The sequence below is a fragment of the Oryx dammah genome, unplaced genomic scaffold, assembly GCF_014754425.2.
Source record: "Oryx dammah isolate SB20612 unplaced genomic scaffold, SCBI_Odam_1.1 HiC_scaffold_17, whole genome shotgun sequence".
NCBI classification, from domain to species: Eukaryota; Metazoa; Chordata; class Mammalia; order Artiodactyla; family Bovidae; genus Oryx; species Oryx dammah.
Window position 1 is genome coordinate 15,326,129 of NW_024070201.1, and position 22,095 is coordinate 15,348,223.

Genomic DNA, 22,095 nt, shown 5'->3' on the forward strand with positions numbered 1-22,095 from the left:
CCATTAACAGCCGGCAGACTTTTTTCCTTTTGCATGATTCCGTAATACAGTGCAATCTCACTCGCTGTTCTGCAGAGGGGTAATGCCAGCACCCCCGGAGGACTGACTTTCCGGGTTTAAATTTCAGCTCCTGTAAAGACACAAAAATAAATAATTCCGTGGAAAATGATAGTATGGCTTCCTTTTCTATGTAAACACAGGCTGGATTTCTGGGATGAAGTGAGAAGAAGGTTGCTTCTGCTTTATTTTCACATCTATAATTATGCTTTTTTAAAAATCCAGGTTATAGAAAAATGGATACAGAAGAAATCAGGAGATGATTATTCACATTGTAAAGGGATTCTCCACAGGGTTCTATTAAACACTGTGCTCTCTTATAACAGTGGATTTGATTAAAAAGCGGCCTTTCAGGAATACATTTGTATAAAGTGAGGTACACCAAATATTCACTCTCCCTCTTCTCCAAGGACAATCCAGCATCTTGTTTCCATTCATAAAGCAGGGGAACAAGCAACAGAAGTTGTTACTGAAGTCAGTGGAGTCTTGGACCGCCCTCCTCACCTTTCTTAGGCGATGAGGCTTTGAGGAATCCAGGTACAAGGAGTAAGACCCACTGGTGGCCACAGTCCCTTCGCTATCCTGCAACAAGGCTCTTTCTAAAACCAGGGGTTTGCAGCATTTGGCCCAGGGATATGTGAGTGGAGGAGTCAGTGAAATTTGGACTCAGCACAGGTCACAAATATAGCCTGTGGCAGATGAGGAAATTCAGAGCCATGGACCATTGTTTCTTGTAGGTAAACTGTTTCCTCACCTTACAAGGAGGGCCCTCGGACAACCGCAAGTTATGCAAAAACCACGAGCACCCAGGATCCTTCCCACCCAGTCTTTGTGTTGAATGATATTAATTGGTAAATCAACTTGTTCGCATAGATTAAAAACGGGTATTTAGGAAATGCAGTCCCACGACTCGGCCGTCAAGGAGAGGCACCGCAGAGCATCCAGACATGGCCTCCAGGGTCACACCCGGGGGGACAGTGACCTCACTGTTGAAACCAGCCAGCCAAGTTGGGGACGCTCTTGCGTTGGTCCCCAGCCTTCTGCACAGCCTGGCAGGCCAGGCACCAGGGCTCGTCCCAGAAGGAGGTGACATGCACGGCATGGCTCCGGCGCCACCTGAAGTAGCCGCGATAGACAGACGGGTTGCGGTCCAGGAACTGCAGGTAGGCGGCCAGGGAGGAGGCAGAAGGGAAATCGTCCACGTGGATGAAGGCATTGGAGGGCACGAAGCGCTCGTAATTGGTACGGTTTGGGCCCAGCACGACCGGCACGGCCCCAGCCAGGAAGGCGTTGCGCCACAGCTTCTCGGTGATATAATCCAGGTGCTGCGAGTTCTCAAAGGCCAGGTAGAACTTGTAGCGGGCCACCGTGTGCACGAGCTCCGCGTCGGGCAGCGGCTGCCCGGGCCCGCCCTTGCCGAACACGTCCACGGTCACGTACTGACTCAGCCGGCGGTAGTAGCGCACGCGCACCTGGCGCTCGTCCCAGTTGCTCACCACCCAGGCCACCAGCCCCTGCTTCCGGACCAGCGGTGGGACCAGCCCAGGCGGCTGCTCGCTGGGATGGGTCCTGGGGTAGAGGTAGCCGTAAGGCACGAAGATGTCCGAGTCGGCCCTGTAGGAGAGCGTCCAGTTGAAGATGTTACCTGCCAGGCCCTGCAACCCTGGGGAATGGGAGGGCGACTCGAAGTTCATCCACACCCAGCGCTGGCCCGGGGGCCGGGGGCCCAAGGCGGCCAGGGTTTCGGCCTCATCCTCTTGCCCCACGTCGTCCATCACCAGCCCTTTCTGCTCCTCCGCCGGGGGCATCTGGACGCCCCAAGGCGGGGGCCAGTCCGGGGGTCCCTTCACCAAGTCTCGGTGGTGGAAGAGCACCGCCTGGGCCTCCCCGTAGGCCGCGCGATCTGTGTGCAGGACGCAGCCGCTGATGTTGAAGCGCCGCTGGCAGTCGGGGGGCGGCCTGCGGGGGTTGTGTCGGCCCCTGAAGGGCTCCCACCACAGCAGCACGTTCACCGGCCGCGCCGGGCTGGGGGAGCCCCAGGGCAGAGGCGGCAGCTGCTTCCAGCAAACGTAGATGGCCAGGGCGGTGGACAGCAGGCTGGCGGCCAGCAGCGCCAAGTGGGTGCGGGGCAGCCCCAGACCTCCGCGCCGGGTGCCCCGCCGGCCCCAGCGCGCGCGCATGGCGAGCGCCGGCAGAGCCGCCGCCGCTGCCCGCCGCGCGGCCGCGAGCGTGGAGCGCCGGCGCCCGCTCTCATGCTGCCGCGGCGGCTCCAGCCTTCTTAGGCGCTCTCCCCCCGCCCTGGAGCGCGAGAGGGCGGTCCCGGGATCCGAGGACCAGCGGGTCCCGCTCTCCTCCCCGCCGCTCCCCTCCCGGCGAGGTTCCAGGGCGAGCGGGGCGGACCCGACGGCCCAACCTGGCGCCGCTGGGTCCCTCCCCTCCACCGCGTCCCCGGCCCGACCGGCCCGGCCAGGCCCCGGGCGCCTCCTGCGGCACCTCCGTCCGCTCCTGCGCCCCTCCAGGGTTCCTGGATTTCCCGGCCGCGCCGCACCCGCGGCTCCAGCCTCTCTCCGCCCACCCCAAGCCTCGGCCCGGAATATGCCCTCCCAGCTACGCCCCCCTCAATCGCGGCGGCCCAGACGCTTGCCTTCCAGGGTGAGAGCCGGCTTCACCCCCTGGCGCGGGCAGGCGGCGTGAGACCCTCCCGAAGCCGCGTTGGCGGCGCGAGAGGAGGCGGGCACCGGAGAAAGGCAGCCTGGGGGTGGGACCGGGGAACCGCTTCCTTCCTCTCGTGCTGTCCAGGGCCGGTGACGCCTGCGGGAGGGAGGGAGCCTGCGAGGCCGAGGTGCGGAGCGGACGGAGGGGCAGCCTTGACCTCGTGACCTGCCGCCGACCCCGCAGGTCCTGCACTCGGCCTCCTCTGCGCGGTCCACAGAGGTGGTGCATTTTGTGAAACCAAGTTTTCCAGGAAAGCCTTCTGTCAAAAAGACCTTAGCTTTGCCTATCGCTCCAGCAGTGGAGGGAGAATTGTTTCTAAACAATGGAATTGTTCTGTTTCTTCCCTCCGCCACTGAATGAACGCTTCTGCCTGCTGGCTCAAAGCTTTCTTTGTACCAGGGCTAGGAGAACTCAATAAACCAAACGTAAAAATGTGGCCCTTGAGGCCATTGTCCTCAGGGAAACTCCTGCCTATTCAATGAGATGGATGGATGAACGCCATCATTTTTTTTTTTTCTTCTAAGCACTTAAGAAATGGTTTGTCTGCATTTAGGAATAGGAAGATAATTCAAAACATAGGACTATAAAAGGATGACTAATAAATATAGCATCCAAGTTTAGGATATAAAGGATAAGTATCACAGTGGTACCTTCTGGTTGATCAACGAAGCAACCGAGGCATATACCTCCACAGTGACTTAAGGAGTTTTTTCTCTATGGCTTGATTTTGAATTTCTGGATTTTGACCTTCTTTTATGTAACTAAATTTTTCTTCAGCAAATTTCTAAATAGGGCATGGGCGGGCTGCTGACCTGAGAAGAGCAGGCAGTTTTGAGAGAATTTTTAGAGCCCAGCGGTGCATGGGTGATGTCCCAGCCCCACTGCCAGGTAAGTTACAAGACGTTAGGGAAGAAATAGACTTGCTGGGAAGGGGCCAACCTGAGAGGTGTTTTTGATGTTATGCCATATGGATTTATTGTGAAGAACTTTTTCATTGAAAACCAAGTACAGATTGTAAAAGCTTCCATAAAAATGGTTTCAGGTGGCACTTCCTGCCTGCCTGCACTGACAGTTTGGAAGCTGAATGAACAGTGTTAGGTGCTCTGGCTATACCCATCAACCTTGTGATACTTTCTCCTACACCAAAACTTTTTAGAATGTTTTTCTTTCCATAGAATCACTTTTCAAGCTATTAATAGTTAAACAAATAGCCTTTGAAATAAGATATCTCAGTGATTCTTCAGTTTATTTTTAATTAGAAAGAAAAAGCTGTAAATGAATGAATAACTTCCTTTCAAAGGAAGGAAAGGACATGTTGGGTTTTATTTTTGTATGATTGAGAAATCTATACCCTTATGCCCATCCTCTCTCCCCAACTTCAGTAAAATGAGACATCATAGATAAAACCTTACATTGTGTCTGGCATTTGGTAAATGTTAATCTGCTTGCTTATTTATTCAATTTTCCCTTGTTGTTGTTCAGTCGCTCAGTCATGTCTGACTCTTTGCAACCCCATGGAATGGCAGCACGCCAGGCTTCCCTGTCCTTTGCTATCTCCCTGAGTTTGCTCAAGCTCATGTCCGTTGGGTTGGTGATGCCATCCAACCATCTCATCCTCTGTTGCCCCCTTTTCCTCCTGCCCTCAATCTTTCACAGCATCAGGGTCTTTTCCAGTGAGTTGGCTCTTTGCATTAAGTGGCCAAAGTATTGAAGCTTTAGCTTCAGCATCAGTCCTTTCAGTGAATATTCAGTGTTGATTTCCTTTAGACTGACTGGTTAGAGCTTGCTGTCCAAGGGATTCTCAAGAGTCTCTCCAGCATCACAGTTTGAAAGCATCAGTTCTTCAGAGCTCAGTCTTCTTTATGGTCTAACTCTCACATCCAGGGAGAAGGCAATGGCACCCCACTCCAGTACTCCTGCCTGGAAAATCCCATGGACGGAGGAGCCTGAAAGGCTGCAGTCCATGGGGTTGCTGAGAGTCAGACTCTGAGCAATTTCACTTTCACTTTTCACTCTCATGCATTGGAGAAGAAAATGGCAACCCACTCTAGTGTTCTTGCCTGGAGACTCCCAGGGACGGGGGAGCCTGGTGGGCTTTCGTCTATGGGATCACACAGAGTTGGACACGACTGAAGTGACTTAGCAGCAGCAGCAGCAGCAGCTCACATCCAGACATGACTACTGGAAAAACCATAGCTTTGACTAGATGAACCTTTGTAGGCAAAATGATGTCTAGGTTTTAAAAATACTCTGTCTAGGTTTGTCATTGCTTTTCTTCCAAGGAGCAAGTGTTTGACCCCTGGAGAAGGAAATGGCAACCCACTCCAGTATTCTTGCCTGGAAAATCCCTATGGACAGAGAAGCCTGTTAGACTACAGTACATGGGGTCGTGGAGCTGGACATGATTTAGCAACTGAAAAACAACAACATAACCAATTAACAATGTTGTGATAGTTTAGGGTGAACAACAAGGGACTCGACCATACATATATGTGTGTATCCAATCTCCCCAGAACGCCCTTCTCATCCAGGCTGCCACATAACACTGAGCAGTGTTCCATATGCTATACAATAGGACCTTGTTAGTTATCCATTTTAAATATAGATGTGTGTACATGTCCATCAAGATTAGTATTTTTAAAAGCTCACTTGTGAAAGGAGATGAGTATACACATGAGATGGGCTTCTGGCATGCTGGCCATGTTTATTGATGTGGGCACTGGTTAATGGGTATATTTGGTTGAGGAACTTCATCAGACCGTATGCTTACATATGTGATTTTATATATGTATAGTATGTCAATAAAATGTTGCTAAGAAACAAATCATTCTGTCATCAGTGAAGAATGAACTGGGTATTGTGCTTAGTTTCTCAGTTGTGTCTGACTGTTTGGACTGTAGCCCCCCAGCCTCCTCTGTCCATGGAGATTCTCCAGACAAGAACACTGGAGTGGGTTGCCATGCCCTTCTCCAGGGGATCTTCCCAACCCAAGGATTGAACCCAGGTCTCCCGCATTGCAGGCAGATTCTTTTCCATCTGAGCCACCAGGGAAGTTGGGTATTAGGGGCCAGGATAAAAGTAGAAGAAGTATCTAGTCTAGTTAGAAAGCTCTTGCTATAATTCAGAGAGCCTGAACTAAGATAGTAGCTGTGAGAATGAGATTAAATTAAACTTAAAGGAGAATCAGTTCAGAGATATGTAGCAGGCCAGTCTCTTTCTCCAGGAAGCCCTCCTGGACATCCATATGCATACATCTGGGGTAGATCACATGCCCCTCCTGTGTGTCCCTATATATACATCTTTCAGAACATGATTGGGCAGTGATCATGGCTATTTCTGTCAAACTCTATCCCTAGCACAGAACCAGGCATCTAGTTGTATTCATCATCTCAATGAATACTTGTTGAATGAATGAATGCTCTTATTGTATTATTAAAATGCTCTGTTAATATCACTGATCTCCAACTAGAAAGTGGGCAAGTATCAGGAGAAACTGGCTATTTGAATGACTTGTGACTTTAAGTAGTTCCTTAGGCTTTCAGCGGTAAATGCTATACATATATTAATCAGGACCCTGAGGACAGTCATCAGAAACTCCATCAAATTAGGCTGGGTCTCACTGGCACAACCTGAATTAGGCACTTATGCTTGAAGAATCACTGTGGTCAGGGCATGCGGACTCCCTTCAGACCCTCTTCTGGGTCTAGGGGGTAGAATCGATCTCATATAAAGACTGTGGACTAAAATGGGGGAAAGGTAATTCCCCAAAGGAAAAAGTGAAGTGCTCTTACCTTAAGAAGAGGGAAGGGACAGTGACAGAGACCAAAATCACGTGTCTACCAGCCTTGTGCAATTCTAAATAAATTCTAAATCACTTTAGAACTTTAAACATTCTATGATTCTTTTTAACTTTGTAACGATAAGCAAATGTTTCTTTTGTATGTATTTAAAGACCTCCTAGTTTCCACAAAGTATTACCCAAGAAGAACTGGATTTCAGTCACAAGCATGATGACAATGTCAGGCATCAATAAAGAATTTTGACTAAAGGTTTGTACAAACTAGAGGAGAGCTCCAAAATGCAAGGCTCACTTCATCAAGAATGGGACCGAGGATTGTGTATTCAGTTCCAAAATTTGATATAGGGACTGGAGGTCTCTGGGGGCAAGAACCAGGCCAACTGAAGTTCCTAAGAATTCAACTCATGCTTTGTTCTTCTACATGGAAAGAGTTCATTTTAAGCCTGTCCTGCTGCTCCTCAGGACTTCCCAAGTTGGGCAGTGGTAAAGAACCTGTCTGCCAAAGCAGGAGATGTAAGATGAGTTCCATCCCTGGGTGGAGAAGATCCCATGGAGTAGGAAATGGCAACACACTCCGGTATTCTTGCCTGGAAAATTTGATGAACAGAGGAGCCTGGCAGGCTACAGTCACAAAGAGTCAGACATAACTAAGTGACTGAGCACACAGACACACTGCTCCTTCCCAGAGACAGCTGCTATTTTCCAGAGATGCCTCAGAATGTGTTGTGACTGCCCTGGGTCTGCCCACGAGCACCAAGCTCACGGTCAGCCTGGGTCCATGAGAGCCAGACTGTCCTCAAATGGGTTGCTATTTTTTTATTAGATCTGAGATTTCTGTAACTGAACATTGACCTGCTAAGTATACTTCAATTTTTTTTTTTCCATTGAAGACAGAAAAGGGCAAAGTTCCTCCCAGGATGACATACTTACTAGGAAATGGGGAGCAACCAGTGAGCAGGTATAACTGGAAAAGCTAACTTGTATGCAGAAAGGTGATTATTTCTTTTGTCAGATATGATTTTTTTCCTGTGCATGATTGGGCTGACGATTATGGAGTTACTTAGTTAATAACTGTTAAGGATTGTGTAAGTTCCATAACAATCCACAAGTTATTGTTCATTGCCCTCTTAAATCCTTGATAGAAAAATAAAACTAGCACCAACTTTTAAGGTTGTTCGTCTTTATCTCAGTGCAAAATTTTACTGCCCCTAAGAGATTGTGATGAATAGTCAATATGAGAATGTATTGCACTTACTTTAGGATTTTAACTCTTATGCACTCGAGTCCTTTCTGTATTCTTACTTGACTGAACAGGTAAGGCAAGAATTTTGGATGTTCAGGAAAAGGTACATTGTCAAATTCTGGTTTACAGTCAGAAATATTTGTATCATATTCAAAATGTTTGTAGGGCTTACATCTGCATTCTCCTTGTTAAAATACTCTTTCTTAGAGTGTATTTGCAGTCACATGTACAAGTTATGGAATACAAGACTTACACAAAAGAAAATTATTTTGGCCTTCTGAGGTGACCGACAATCTGCCTGTGGAATGTGTTTCTCTCTAAATAAACCCACTTCTTACCTCCCCCCAAAATAGAAAATTATGTTGGCATTGCAATGAACATGTTAATATCACACAGTGCAGTGCCTGGCACATGCAAGGTGTATAATAAATATTTGTTAAATAAGCGAATAGATGAGTGAGTGACTGAACACGACTTTTAATTTTTTTTTTGTTTTTTTTTGGCTGCATCACTCAGTATGTGGGATCTTAGTTCCCTGACCAGGGATTGAACCCACACCCCCTGAGGTGGAAGTGCAGAATCTTAATCACTGGACCACCAGGGAAATGCCTACTTGTAATTTTACATTTCATGAAGCACTTATGAAACAGTTCACTTTATTCATTCATGAAGAGTATGTAAAAGACATTGGACTGGAAACTAATGACTAAGATAAATAATATAGCACAAGCGTAGGGTAAAAATGTGGAGTATCATACTGGCTTCCCCAAGTCCTCTTCATGTTCACCAGCACTGTCTTCATACCTCACCTGAAGTCTATTTGGGTCCTTGGTCAAATGAGTTAGCACAAATCCTGTACAGTCTCAGGATCACAAACAGGTCTGATCGGGGTTTACTATGGTACCGGCTCCACATCAGAGCTTATGTGTGGCCATACTCAAGGCAATCAGACCCTAACTCAAGAGAAGACCCGAACTCAGGAAGGGAGCCCAACTCTTTACAGTTGGAGGAAGGGATGGTGAATCCCCTCATCTTTCCCCTGTTCTGACCCCAGTTCTCACACAGACCCAGGGCACACCTCACTACAGAAAATGGAGAGGAGATGCATTTTCCATAGAAGTCAGGGAAGTTCGCCTCAACCAGCAAATTTCCCTCAAGCAACCACTGAGAACACAAAAGTAGTCAGATCAGATTCCATCACGCTTGATCCTGCGATTCTTCTTCTAAAAGGAGTCTGAGGTACTTGAAATATTAAGAAATACTTGCTGGATTAAAGTCAACAAAACTAGTGACATATAAATGATTTTGAAAGCATATGACAATGGAAGGGTAATCCATGTTGCTCATGCATGGCAAGGGAAAATTATTGCCAAAGAAGTGGGGCAGCCACATTTTATAGTTCCATGACCAGCTTCAGTTTCAGTTCAGTTCAGTCACTCAGTCGTGTCCGACTCTTTGTGACCCCATGAACCGCAGCATGACAGGCCTCCCTGTCCACCACCAATTCCGGAGTCCACCCAAACCCATGTCCATCGAGTCGATGATGCCATGCAACCATCTCATCTCTGTCGTCCCCTTCTCCTCCTGCCCTCAATCTTTCCCAGCATCAGGGTCTTTTCAAATGAGTCAGCTCTTCACATCAGGTGGCCGAAGTATTGAAGTTTCAGCTTCAACATCAGTCCTTCCAATTAATACTCAGGACTGATCTCTTTTAGGATGGACTGGTTGGATCTCCTTGCAGTCCAAGGGACTCTCAAGAGTCTTCTCCAACACCACAGTTCAAAAACATCGATTCTTTGGTGCTCAGCTTTCTTCACAGTCCAACTCTCACATCCATACATGACCACTGGAAAAACCATAGCCTTGACTAGATGGACATTTGTTGGCAAAGTAATGTCTCTGCTTTTCAATATGCTGTTTAGGTTGGTCATAACTTTCCTTCCAAGAAGCAAGTGTCTTTTAATTTCCTGGCTGCAGTCACCATCTGCAGTGATTTTGGAGCCCAGAAAAATAAAGTCAGCCATTGTTTCCACTGTTTTGCTATCTATTTGCCATGAAGTGAAGGGACCAGATGCCATGATCTTCGTTTTCTGAATGTTGAGCTTTAAGCCAACTTTTTCACTCTCCTCTTTCACTTTCATCAAAAGGCTTTTTAGTTCCTCTTCACTTTCTGCCATAAGAGTGGTGTCATCTACATATCTGAGGTTATTGATATTTCTCCCAGCAATCTTGATTCGAGCTTGTGCTTCTTCCAGCCCAGTGTTTCTCATGATGTACTCTGCATAGAAGTTAAATAAGCAGGGTGACAATATACAGCCTTGATGTACTCCTTTTCCTATTTGGAACCAGTCTGTTGTTCCATGTCCAGTTCTAACTGTTGCTTCCTGACCTGCATACAGGTTTCTCAAGAGGCAGGTCAGGTGGTCTGGTATTCCCATCTCTTTCAGAATTTTCCACAGTTTATTGTGATCCACACAGTCAAAGGCTTTGGCATAGTCAATAAAGCAGAAATAGATGTTTTTCTGGAATGCTTTTGCTTTTTCGATGATCCAGCAGATGTTGGCAATTTGATCTCTGGTTCCTCTGCCTTTTCTAAAACCAGCTTGAACATCTGGAAGTTTATGGTTCACTTATTGCTGAAGCTTAGCTTGGAGAATTTTGAGCATTACTTTACTAGCGTGTGAAATGAGTGCAATTGTGCAGTAGTTTGAACATTCTTTGGTATTACCTTTCTTTGGAATTGGAATGAAAAACTGACCTTTTTCCAGTCCTGTGGCCACTGCTGAGTTTTCCAAATTTGCTGGCATATTGAGTGCAGCACTTTCATACCATCATCTTTCAGGATTTGAAATAGCTCAACTGGAATTCCATCACCTCCACTAGCTTTGTTTTTAGTGATGCTTGCTAAGGCCCACTTGACTTCACATTCCAGGATGTCTGGCTCTAGATGAGTGATCACACCATAATTATTTTCTGGGTCATGAAGATCTTTTTTGTACAGTTCTTCTGTATATTCTTGCCACCTCTTCTTAATATCTTCTGCTTCTGTTAGGTTCCTACCATTTCTGTCAGGTATGACCTAAATCAAATCCCTTATGACTATATAGTGGAAGTGAGAAATAGATTTAAGGGACTAGATCTGATAGACAGAGTGCCTGATGAACTATGGATGGAGGTTTGTGACATTGTACAGGAGACAGGAATCAAGACCATCACCAAGAAAAAGAAATGCAAAAAAGGAAAATGGCTGTCTGAGGAGGTCTTACAAATAGCTGTGAAAAGAAGGGACGCAAAAAGCAAAGGGGAAAAGGAAAGATATACCCATTTGAATCCAGAGTTCCAAAGAATAGCAAGGAGAGATAAGAAAGCCTTCCTCAGCAATCAATGCAAAGAAATAGAGGAAAACAACAGAATGGGAAAGACTAGAGATCTCATCAAGAAAATTAGAGATACCAAGGGAACATTTTTTATGACCAGCTTATTGTGGTCAAATAAACCACAGCCCAGAAATCTTGCATGATTCGCTGCTGTGAAATCACCATAAAAATGCTGGTTATATTATTTTCAATCACTCCAAAAAGAACCTTTGGGTCTGAATTTACCCTCAGAATGTTTCTGGATGCTCAGTCGTGTCTAACTCTTTGCGACCCCATGGACTCGAGACTGCTAGGCTCCTTTTTCAGTGGAATTTTCTAGGCAAGAATACGGGAGCGGGTTGCCATTCCCTACTCCACGGGATCTTCCAGACCCAGGGACCAAACCTGCGTCTCTTGAGTCTCCTGCGTTGGCAGGTGGATTCTTTACAACTGCACCACCTAGGAAGCCATAGCAATGTTTAACCGGATTCAACAAACATTTGATCTCAGGAGAAAGAGATTCTGCGGGTGACTAAACACTGCCCCAACTGTCTGATTGCATTGCCGGAAATATTTCTGGCCTTGCAGCACCATACAACTCTGCAAAAAAACAAAAAAAGGAAACTTCTTTGCATGAGTCACTGTTCAAAGACAATTTCCAGGAGCATCTAAGACAGTAGGAGGAGTGCTGCTGCTGCTAAGTCACTTCAGTCGTGTCTGACTCTGTGTGACCCCATAGACGGCAGCCCACCAGGCTCCGCCGTCCCTGGGATTCTCCAGGCAAGAACACTGGAGTGGGTTGCCATTTCCTTCTCTAATGCATGAAAGTGAAAACTGAAAGTGAAGTCACCGAGTCGTGTCCAACTCTCAGCGACCCCATGGACTGCAGCCCACTATGCTCCTCTGTCCATGGGATTTTCCAGGCAAGAGTACTGGAGTGGGGTGCCATTGCCCCTCTTAAAGTCAGAGAAGAGAAATTCGAGTGATTGAAAACTGGAGATGCTGTCTGACCACCATTCACAGAGCCTGCTCTTCATCATTGCAAAGATACTTTGCCTCTTGGGTTCCCTCCAGGCTCTCAAAGACCAATTTCCCTGTCCACAGTTTGAGAAAGAACTTTAGGGATTGTTGTCAGATTTTGGTATGATGACCTCAGGATTATCTGTGTTCCTTTAAAAGATAAAATGCTGTGATTTTCCTTTATTTTTGATATATTTTGACATTATCAGCTTGTAGAGCTATTCCTAAAGTGTTTTCCAAGCCATATAGCACTGAGAATCATTCTGTATTGATATTGGGTTGGTTTAAAACCAAACAAACTTTTTGGCCAACTCCATATTTGCAAGGCTACATTAGGGTCAGAACTTGTTTGGGTTTAAAAATTTGCAAATAACTTAGTGCAGTAACACTTATTGGATGTCAAGTGTGTGCCAGGCATGTGAGGTATACCTGAACAAACAAACAAATGAACATTTCTACCCCTGTGGGACATGCTAACTGTCACATTCAACCCCATACGGTGAACTATGGCTTGAGAGAAATTTCAGACTTGAAGAATCTAAACGTAGACTTCAGAAGCTGTTATGTGAGGTGAAAAAACACAGCCCTTCCCTGGCTAGCCCTAATTTGCATAGGGCAGGCTCACTGGGGAGGAGACAAAAACTTATAAAAAGGGGAGCCAAAACCCATTGAGGCCTCTCTGTTGGAGTCTGCCTACCCTCACACCTGGAGGTTGTAGGATTCTTTGTTTGCCGGATAAAACTGTTGAGCTGTAACCGAACTGTAAAAAAAAAAAAAAAAGCTGTGATGTGTTAGGCCTTTAGTAACCCTACCCATTTGCCTCTTGAAGCAACATTTCCTTGATCGCCTTGTCACTTTTGTCCTTTGTAATTTTGCATTAATCAAGTGTCACCATCAGAGTGGAAAGTTCTTTTAGATACCTATTTCTGCAACTCTTTCATATCCAGTTATAATTAGTTAAGCAAGATTTTTTCATACTGTCAAATAAATTTTTCAGGTTAAAGGGAAGCTAGGATTTGTGAGGGGCGGGGTGTAGACATGGGTCTCTCCACCCAAAGCTTCTACTCTCTCACCTTTAGTTATAGAGATGTGGAAATATAAACTGGAAGGAAGCTATTTAGCCCATAGGTGTGCTTCAAGGAAGCACTATAATTAAGACAGATAAAACTAAAAGCAGTTGTACTGTTGCAGGAAGGGGGACCCTTTCCAGGGCCTGAAACTGGGCTCTTGTCTAACACTCGGAAATGAATTGTCCAAGGAGACACATGTGCTGACAAAGCAAGAGATTTTATTGGGAAAGAGCACCCGGATGGAGAGCAGTAGGGTGAAAGAAACCTGGAGAACTGCTCTGCCACGTGGCTCGCAGTCTCGGGTTTTATGGTGATGGGATTAGTTTCTGGGTGGTCTTTGGCCAATCATTCTAATTCAGAGTCTTTTCTGGTGCTGCACACATCACTCAGCCGAGATGGATGCTAGAGAGAGGGATTCTGGGAAGTGGATGGACACGTGGTGCCTCTTTTCGACCTTTCCCGAACTCTTCGGATTGGTGGTGGCTTCTTAGTTCCTTATTCCTTATCAGGATGTCCTGTCATAAAACAACTCATGCAAATGTTAACTATGGTGCCTGGCCAGGGTGGGCAGTTTCAATCAGTGTGCTTCCCCTAACAGTACTACTAAGGATTCTTTTGGCTGCAATTACAGTGACCTGCTAGAGGCAGCTTTTGACAAAAAAGAAAAGGGTGGGGGACAAAATTTACTATTATGTAAGAAGTAGGTCTCATAGTGACCCTCCTTTTTTATTTTTTTGAGTTGGAGAGTTTTATTAGTGATAGTAAGAAAGCTAGTGTAATTAAGTTATAGAGTCACTCAGCAGAAATTTCCTTAAATGATCAAAGATTTAAGCCATCTGTGAGGCCAAAGGCCCCTCCACTGAGGGACAGTGTTCAGTGATGCCCTGCAAGTCCGCTGGCTCCCAGACTCTCATCTGACACTCATGGGTAGCTAAGGCCTTGGTGTCCTGCACCCAAAGCTAATCTGTGACAGTGGGCTCGCTTGAACAAAAGTTACTCTCTTGTGAGAGGGGTTTCAAAGTCCAAAAGGAGGACTGTGGGGCAGAGAACGATGTCAGAATTCTACATCTGCTTCTTTCCCTCCACCCTGCCACCCCCATCAGCTCTTTCTGTGTTTCTCCCGTTTGCTAGGCAGAACATAATCCTCCATAGCTCCATGATTCTCCAACAGCATTGTCTGACAAGCAACTTTGATTTTCAATTTTAAGTCTTTGGCAGCGAGAATCTGACCGGACTATCTTGGGTGTGGTGTTCACCTAGTGAAATTAGCTATGGTCTGGCATAGGGTCCAGAGGTGTGGTGGTCAGTGGATGGGCTAGGGAAGGGAGTGGGGATGGTAGTTCTCAGAGAAATGAACACCTGTGTGAGCTGAACAGTTCTGAAGAGGTGTCTGACTCTTGTTTTCCTTTTTATTTTAAACAGATGACCAAGGGAGAAACTTTCTCAGTCTATTATTTCCATAAACAAATGCTTCCTTATTTCTACTGTAAAACAACTTATTATGGGTATAGCAGACTTTTGGACTCAGTGGGAGAGGGAGAGAGTGAGATGATTTGGGAGAATGACATTGAAACATGTATAATATCATGTAAGAATCGAATTGCCAGTCTATGTCCGATGCAGGATATGGCACGCTTGGGGCTGGTACGCGGGGATGACCCAGAGAGATGTTGTGGGGAGGGGGGTGGGAGGGGGGTTCATGTTTGGGAACGCATGTACACCCATGGTGGATTCATGTCAATGTATGCCAAAACCAATACAGAATTGTAAAGTAAAAAAAATAAATTATATATAAAAAAAAAGAAAAAACACATACAAACTTAGGAAGAAAAGGGTGATGAGCCCCTTAGTTCCCTTCATCAAGAGTCAGCAATTATTGATTACCCACATATGCTCCCTTTAACCACTTTCCCTTTATTTCTTTTTATGTTTTCAGGTAAATCTCATTTATCATATCATTTCACTCCTTCATGACTGTGCCACCTACAAAGTCTACTCACTCAAAAGGAATTGCATAAATCTAATCAAGCCACGGGTAACTTGACACCAGGTGGCACTCAGTGTCCCATTGTGGCACTTGTGTCTCATGAAGATAAATTACAGATTCTGGTGGTGCCCAGCCTTCCCTCCCAATGAGGAATCTCTCATCAACACTTGTCTAATGGTTTCATCCACTGATGAGTAGAGTCAGTCAACACTTTGTGGATTATAAAATGATGGTTTCATTAATCTCTCATTCTTTCCACATTTATTAACTGAAATTCTGTAAAGAGGATATCCCTTAATCTACTAGGGCTCTTGCTACTGCTGCTGCTGCTAAGTCACGTCAGTCGTGTCCGACTCTGTGCGACCCCATAGACGTCAGCCCACCAGGCTCCCCCGTCCCTGGGATTCTCCAGGCAAGAACACAGGAGTGGGTTGCCATTTCCTTCTCCAATGCATGAAAGTGAAAAGTGAAAGTGAAGTCACTCAGTTGTGTCCGACCCTCAGCGACCCCATGGACTGCAGCCCACCAGGCTCCTCCGTCCATGGGATTTTCCAGGCAAGAGTACTGGAGTGGGGTGCCGTTGCCTTCTCCACCAGGTATCTTAGGTACTTAAATTACCAAATTGCTCAGAAAAGGTAAGATCATAGATGATTCTTTCTTTTTAGTTACTACCTTTGTAAATAAGAATTAATGCCTTTGCAATCTTGATTGGTATTTAGTGAAGCTGGGTTTTGTTTCTGTTGTTGCCATTTGCCTTCATTCTCTCTCATTTAAAAAAATATCCATATGAACTCATGGCTGTTTATATATTCAGTGTGTCATTTATTTTGTGCTCAAATTTCCCCATCTTTGGACAGAGGACTGCTTTATAGTGACTCCTAAGTGCTTTGGATGTGACCTATTAATTTTGGAAACTTCCCTATTTTCTGGTAAAACAAGATGTTCTAAATTCACCCTGGAGATTTCCTGCCTCGGGTCTAGAATCAGACATTTTTCCAAGGAGCCCTGTTTTTTTTTTTTTTAATCTAAGCGTTTTAAAAAAATCAACTTTATTGAGGTACTAGGAGTTAAGTTTTCAACATAAAATTTTTGTGGAGACACAATCCAACTTATATTCAAACCGGGGAGGTTTTTTAAATGTTATGAACAATGTTATTTTACTTATCAGGATTTCCTTTCGATATTGGCTACCAGGATCAAACTTGATAAACTTTAAATTAGAATTTAAATGAAAGAATAGAGTGAAATAAAGATCAGGATCAGGAGAAAAAAGACATAGCTTTTAATGATCCTTGCACGCTTAGAGTAGGGAGACTAAAAATCTCATTGTACAGGAAACTGAAGTGATAAATCTCTTTTTGAAACTGGCCAGAGCATAAAGAAATAAAGGCTATATGGGAAAGGAAGAAAGGAAGGCAGACAGATAGTCAGAAAGAAAAAAACAAAGAAAGGAAAGAAAGGTGAGAAAGAAGAAAGGAAAAAGAGAGGGAGTATAACAGGGGAGAAATGAGAGAAACAGAGAGAGACAGACTCTTTGGCCAAATTAGGAAGGGGGGTGAAGCCCTGTGACTCAAGTCACTCAGCACCCCATGGCAACTGTCCCTGGCTTGAACCCAGGAAGCACGGGAATTCCAGACCCAGGAGCGGATAAAATGAAGGAGGAAAGTGGGCAAGATCCAAGCATCTTTAGGAAAAAAGCAGTTTTCTTTTGTCCTCTCCTCAAAAAGAATGCTTCTGTCGTGTTTCATCAAGAATAAAAAGAGCCATTGATTTAAGATTGCTATAGATTTTTATCATTTGAAAGAATGTCCTAGTAACCCTGGCTTTCAAGGAGGTTTCATTTAAAAGTGCTTTTTAAATTTAAAAAAGAAAAATAACAAGAGGCATCCTATTATATAGTAATTTTTAAAATCATCCTCTACATTATTTGTTATTATAAACAATCCTGGCATGAAAAACCCTGTACATGAAACCGGTTTGTGCAGTGGGGCAGTGAAGAACAGAATTTGATCCCAAAAGGACCAAGGCCCCAAAGTGGAAAAGAGAGAGGAGTCCTAGCAAGGAAACAGTGCTGTGACATCAGTCCCGAGGGGGAAGGCTGCCGTGTGTGCTAGCGGTTGGTCCGGAAGGGAGAGGCTGCTGGGGAGCCCCCCAGTCCGGACCGCAAAGCTGAGGATGAACTGGGGGGAGCTTGTTTGGGGGCAGGAGTAGAGCAGACATGGGGAAGGATATTTCTAAAGTCACCCTGAAAGCCCAAGTGCAAAGAGGACATAATTTCTAGTCAAAGAGGACATCATTTCTAAAAATAGGTGGCTCAGTGGTGAAGAATCTGCCTCCTAATGCAGAGGACTTAGGAAACGCGGGTTTGATCTCTGGGAGGGGAAGATCCCTTGAAGGAGGAAATGAAACCCACTCCAGTATTCTTGCCTGGAGAATCCCATGGACAGAAGAGTCTGACTGGGTACGGTCCATGGGGTTTCAAAGAGTTGGACATGACTGAGCAGCATTGGCAAATAAAAGCCAGGCAACCTACAGAGTCCCACTTGGGGTCTGTGAGCTAACAGCAAGGCTTGTATCTACTCTACACGTAGCACCAATAGAAACCGAGCTATCGTTCTTATGGTGAAACAAGATTCAGACTTCTGGCATTAAGAGCAGCCCTGCTGCTGCCTAGATGGAACTACCAGCCAGCTCCCTTTGGGACAACGTCATTCCAGGTCCCTTTTGCCTGTGGCCACGTGGAAAGGTATATGAGCCCAGAAATCTTCTCTGAGTATTACTGTCTGGTGTTGTATCTGTACTTGAGTACCTAATAACCATTTTTTCTATTACAGTAGGAAAACAGTTTTCAAAGTTTTTTTCTAATCTTTCCTTCACAACATGTTTATTAATCAGAAATAAAAGGATGCTTCCTATTTTGTTATGAAAATTAAAATCTATTCAGCCAATATTTACAGAGAATAGTCTAATCATCTAGCATTTATGTCGTCTTGTGAATTAGGGCAAGTTTTGGGATTTGGGGCAAATTACTTAAATACTCAGTCTTGGCTGTCTTGTCATATGTATATGTGATTTGTAACATGAGATTAGCAATGTATTTATTGTTAAATAGGATCTTGCTATTGAAGAAAAGAAGGAAATGGCAACCCACTCCAGTACCCTTGTCTGGAAAATCCCATGGACGGAGGAACCTGGTAGGCTACAGTCCATGGGGTCGCAAAGAGGTGGACGTGACTGAGCACCTTCACTTTCCTTTCCTTTATTCAAGAAAATAAAACTTGCCCCAATGCCTGGAGCCTAGTAAATAATGAATAAAAGGTAACTGACAAAACAATGATGCCAGTGATGATAAGTAGGAATAAAGTCACATTCATCATTCATTTTCTGAATACTAACCATAGCAATCTATGTTTTATGCCTTGGAGCACATTAGTAAAAGTAGTATATATATATATACACACACACACACACACATGTTGAAAGGTTGTAGAAAGGTTGATGGTAAGAATTTTGATAAGGTTAAGATTTTAGATTTGTAAGAATAGTAAATCCTTTACCCCAATTCCAGGTAGTTTTTGGTGTTATATTTCTTTGAAGATGTAATCTCTCCAATTTTAGCCACTGGTTCACAACACTGTTTTTTAAGTATCCAGTGATGAGAGAGTTCCATAAACATGGTGGTAGCTGGAACTGGCTTACATGTAGAATCTCTTAATTGACTAAGTGGAAATTTTTATATTAAATCTGGAAAAGTTTAGATTTTGACTCAAGAGGTGTTGACTGTTTCATCGCGTAAATATTTTTAAGTAGGGAAGGGACATACCCAGTCAACAAATCTTTGTTGACCTGAGTTGATTTATTTCATTAAATCTGAGAAATGAACTTGAGAACTATAAACTGGGGAAAGTGTTAAGATGAGCTTGAGAGAGGAAGGTGAATGAAAGTTGTGTAATCACAAGACTAGGATAAAGAACTTTTTTAAATTTGGGGGGTAAAATAAAATAAAAAAATAGAATACAGTATTAAGTGAATAAAGAATTAAATGAATATATCAAAAAAAATAATAATAAAAATAAGTTTGAGGGGAAGGCTGTAAGTAAATTGGGCTTCCTTGGTGGCTCAGCAATAAAGAATCCACCTGCAATGCAGGGGATGCAGGAGACGCTATCTGAAAAACCCAAATATCCAAAAAGTAGAGTAATAAATGCAAAAAAAAAAATTAGTACAAATATATACAAATTTTAATATAATTATTCAGTTATATTTTAATGAATAGGAATGATATGTTAAAAAGGGATAACATATATACCATACAATGCGATTTCAAATGTGAAATAAAACATGCATAGGAAAAAATAATAAAACTATATCAGCATGTTATCCGTGGTTATTTCTAGAAATGAAATACAGATGGTTTTTTTTCTTTTATTTTCCAGTTTTTCTATATGGTATATATTACTTTTGACAACTGTGGGGGAAAGGAAGGTTAGGTTTTTTTTTTTTTCTCCTTTTTAACCTTTTTAGCCCCGTAGTATTATATTGAGCATTTGTAAAACCTCTCACCCCCACTCCTGTTTTCAAGATCACTTCATAAATTTCCCATTTCCTTACTTTTTAGTGGACAAATTTTAGAGAAGTGATGAGCTCTACCAAGGCTAGCATTAAAATGGTTGTCTCTGAGTCAGAGGCTTTTCATCTTTGCCATTCATTTACTAACTTTTACCTACACCTGGATATTCTTTTTAATGGATGACCACAATTATACTACAGTGAAAGGTTAACATTTATAATGTTTACCTTGAGGACTCAATAAAATGCCTTTGTTTCTTATCATATTTGGCATGTTTAATAAAACAAGCTGAATTAGACATCCAATGTATTCCAACTGTGACAACTAAAAATAAATATAATATTTTCCTTCATTGTTTTCAGGTGCTTAGCAAACTTTACCAATAATCTTTAATTGCTTTGGATTAATTTACAGATAGGGACTAATACCAATAATAGGAATTACAGGCTAATATAATTTTTTTGTACACATCTAAACTGTGAAACAAGCTTGGCTTTCTTCTGTTTTTCAGACATCAGGAGAAAGAAGTTTCTTCCCCATGGAAAAGTTGTTCATCTTATCCTAGAGTAAAGAAATAAGTGGACAAATAAGCAAGTTTATCTTTTGGGGGAAATGTTCTTTAGTCCCAACCCCATTTTAATCTAAAATTGATTTAATGTTTTCAACAGTGTTTCACTGGGCAGAGCAGCATGTAAAAGCATGTAAATCACCCAAGAGATTCAAGTAACTGGAGAAGCCTCAGTCTTCTAGATTCCCCCTTACTCAGAGCATAGTGTCTGGACTGGCACCAGCATCATCCCCTGGGTGCTGGTTAGAAATGCAAAATCTCAAACCCTACCCTAGACTGACTATATCAGAAACTTCTTTTTAATAACATATCCATGTGATTGACAGGCACATTAAAGCCTGAGAAGAGCTGGGCTAGATAGCTTTATTATTATTGTTTTGTTGTTCAGTTACATGCCACAGAATATGAAGGAAATGATAAAAGTAAATAGCTCAATCTTATTAGTATAATGAAAGAGGAGATACTTCACAGTCTCTAACTAAAGTGGTTTTTAAAAATTTTTTTAATTATAAAAGTAACACATCCACAGGAGATTTGGAAAATACAGAACAAAGTTACATATAGTGCCACTATATATTACAATTATTTTATTATTTTATTTTTTATCAGAGAATAATTGCTTTACAATATTGTGTTGATTTCTGCCATACATCAACATGTATCAGTGCTTTTCAGGTCTACTATATCCTTCTACTTTTCTGTCTATTCATTCTATTAATTTTTGAGAGTTTGATATTGAAACTCCAACCAAAAACTTCAGCTTAAAAAAATAAAGATTTTTAGCTGGAGTTTCAATATCAAACTCTCAAAAATTAATAGAATGGATAGACAGAAAACTAGAAGGCGATAGTAAACCTGAAAAGCACTATGAACCAATTCAACATAACTAAGATTTATACAATTTTCACACAACAGCAGGATACAAATTGTATTCAAGTTCCCATGGACTATAAACTATAAGACACTGGAACATATCCAGGGACATAAAACAAGGTGCAAAAATTTCATGGTCTAAAGGTATTGAAATCATACAGAGTCTGTTCTCTTATCACTGAGGTATTATGTTAGAAATCAATATCAAAAGATATCTGAAAATAACCCACATATTTTCAAGTGCAATGTGACATTTTCCAAGAGAGACATTTGACTTAGTCGTTGATAGCCTCAGTAAAGTTAAAAGACTGAAAAAACACAGATTGCAGAGAAGAAACCACTTAAATGAGAAATTGATATCAAAGATATTTTTAAAATCCCATATATTTGGAAATTAAATGTCCACTTTTAAATGATGGGTGTATTGAAGAAGCCTTAATAAGAAAAATTAGAAAATAATTGTAAGAGAATAAAAATGAAAATAATTTACCAGAGTTTGTTGTATGCAGCTGAAGTTGCTCAATGCAACTAAATACAATGTGGAATCTTGAATAGGTATGAAAACAAATAATGGAAACTAACATAAAATTTTGTGAAATTTGAACAAAGCTGTACTTTAGTTAATAATACTGTATCACATGTTAATTTCCTGTTTTTCTTTTCTTTATTTTTACAGCTTAGTATTTCTTTGTATCCTCAGAATTGGATTAAAAGTTTCAAGCTTCAAAGTTTTTTTTTTTTTTTTAATATTAAGATAATAAGCTGTCTAGACTTTTTGCAGTAATACTAGATGCCAGAATAAATGGAACTATATCAAAGTTTTGAGTGAGCATAAAT

The 22,095-nt window shown here is 43.0% G+C and overlaps 2 protein-coding genes across 2 annotated transcripts in view; both read right to left on the reverse strand.

Annotated features, from left to right (window-relative positions):
• Positions 1-215: 215 nt before the first annotated feature.
• Positions 216-2,255, reverse strand: FUT4 (fucosyltransferase 4). Its single transcript, XM_040257904.1, has one exon. The coding sequence runs from the start codon at positions 2,235-2,237 to the stop codon at positions 1,041-1,043; it is 1,197 nt and encodes a 398-aa protein (XP_040113838.1). The 5' UTR covers positions 2,238-2,255; the 3' UTR covers positions 216-1,040.
• A 17,433-nt stretch (positions 2,256-19,688) lies between these two features.
• Positions 19,689-22,095, reverse strand: part of CUNH11orf97 (chromosome unknown C11orf97 homolog) — a 34,508-nt gene continuing 32,101 nt past the window's right edge. The window contains exon 4 of the mRNA XM_040257906.1: positions 19,689-20,378. Within this exon, the coding sequence (XP_040113840.1) occupies positions 20,374-20,378 (5 nt within the window). The 3' untranslated portion in view covers positions 19,689-20,373. The remainder of the gene's footprint in view (positions 20,379-22,095) is intronic.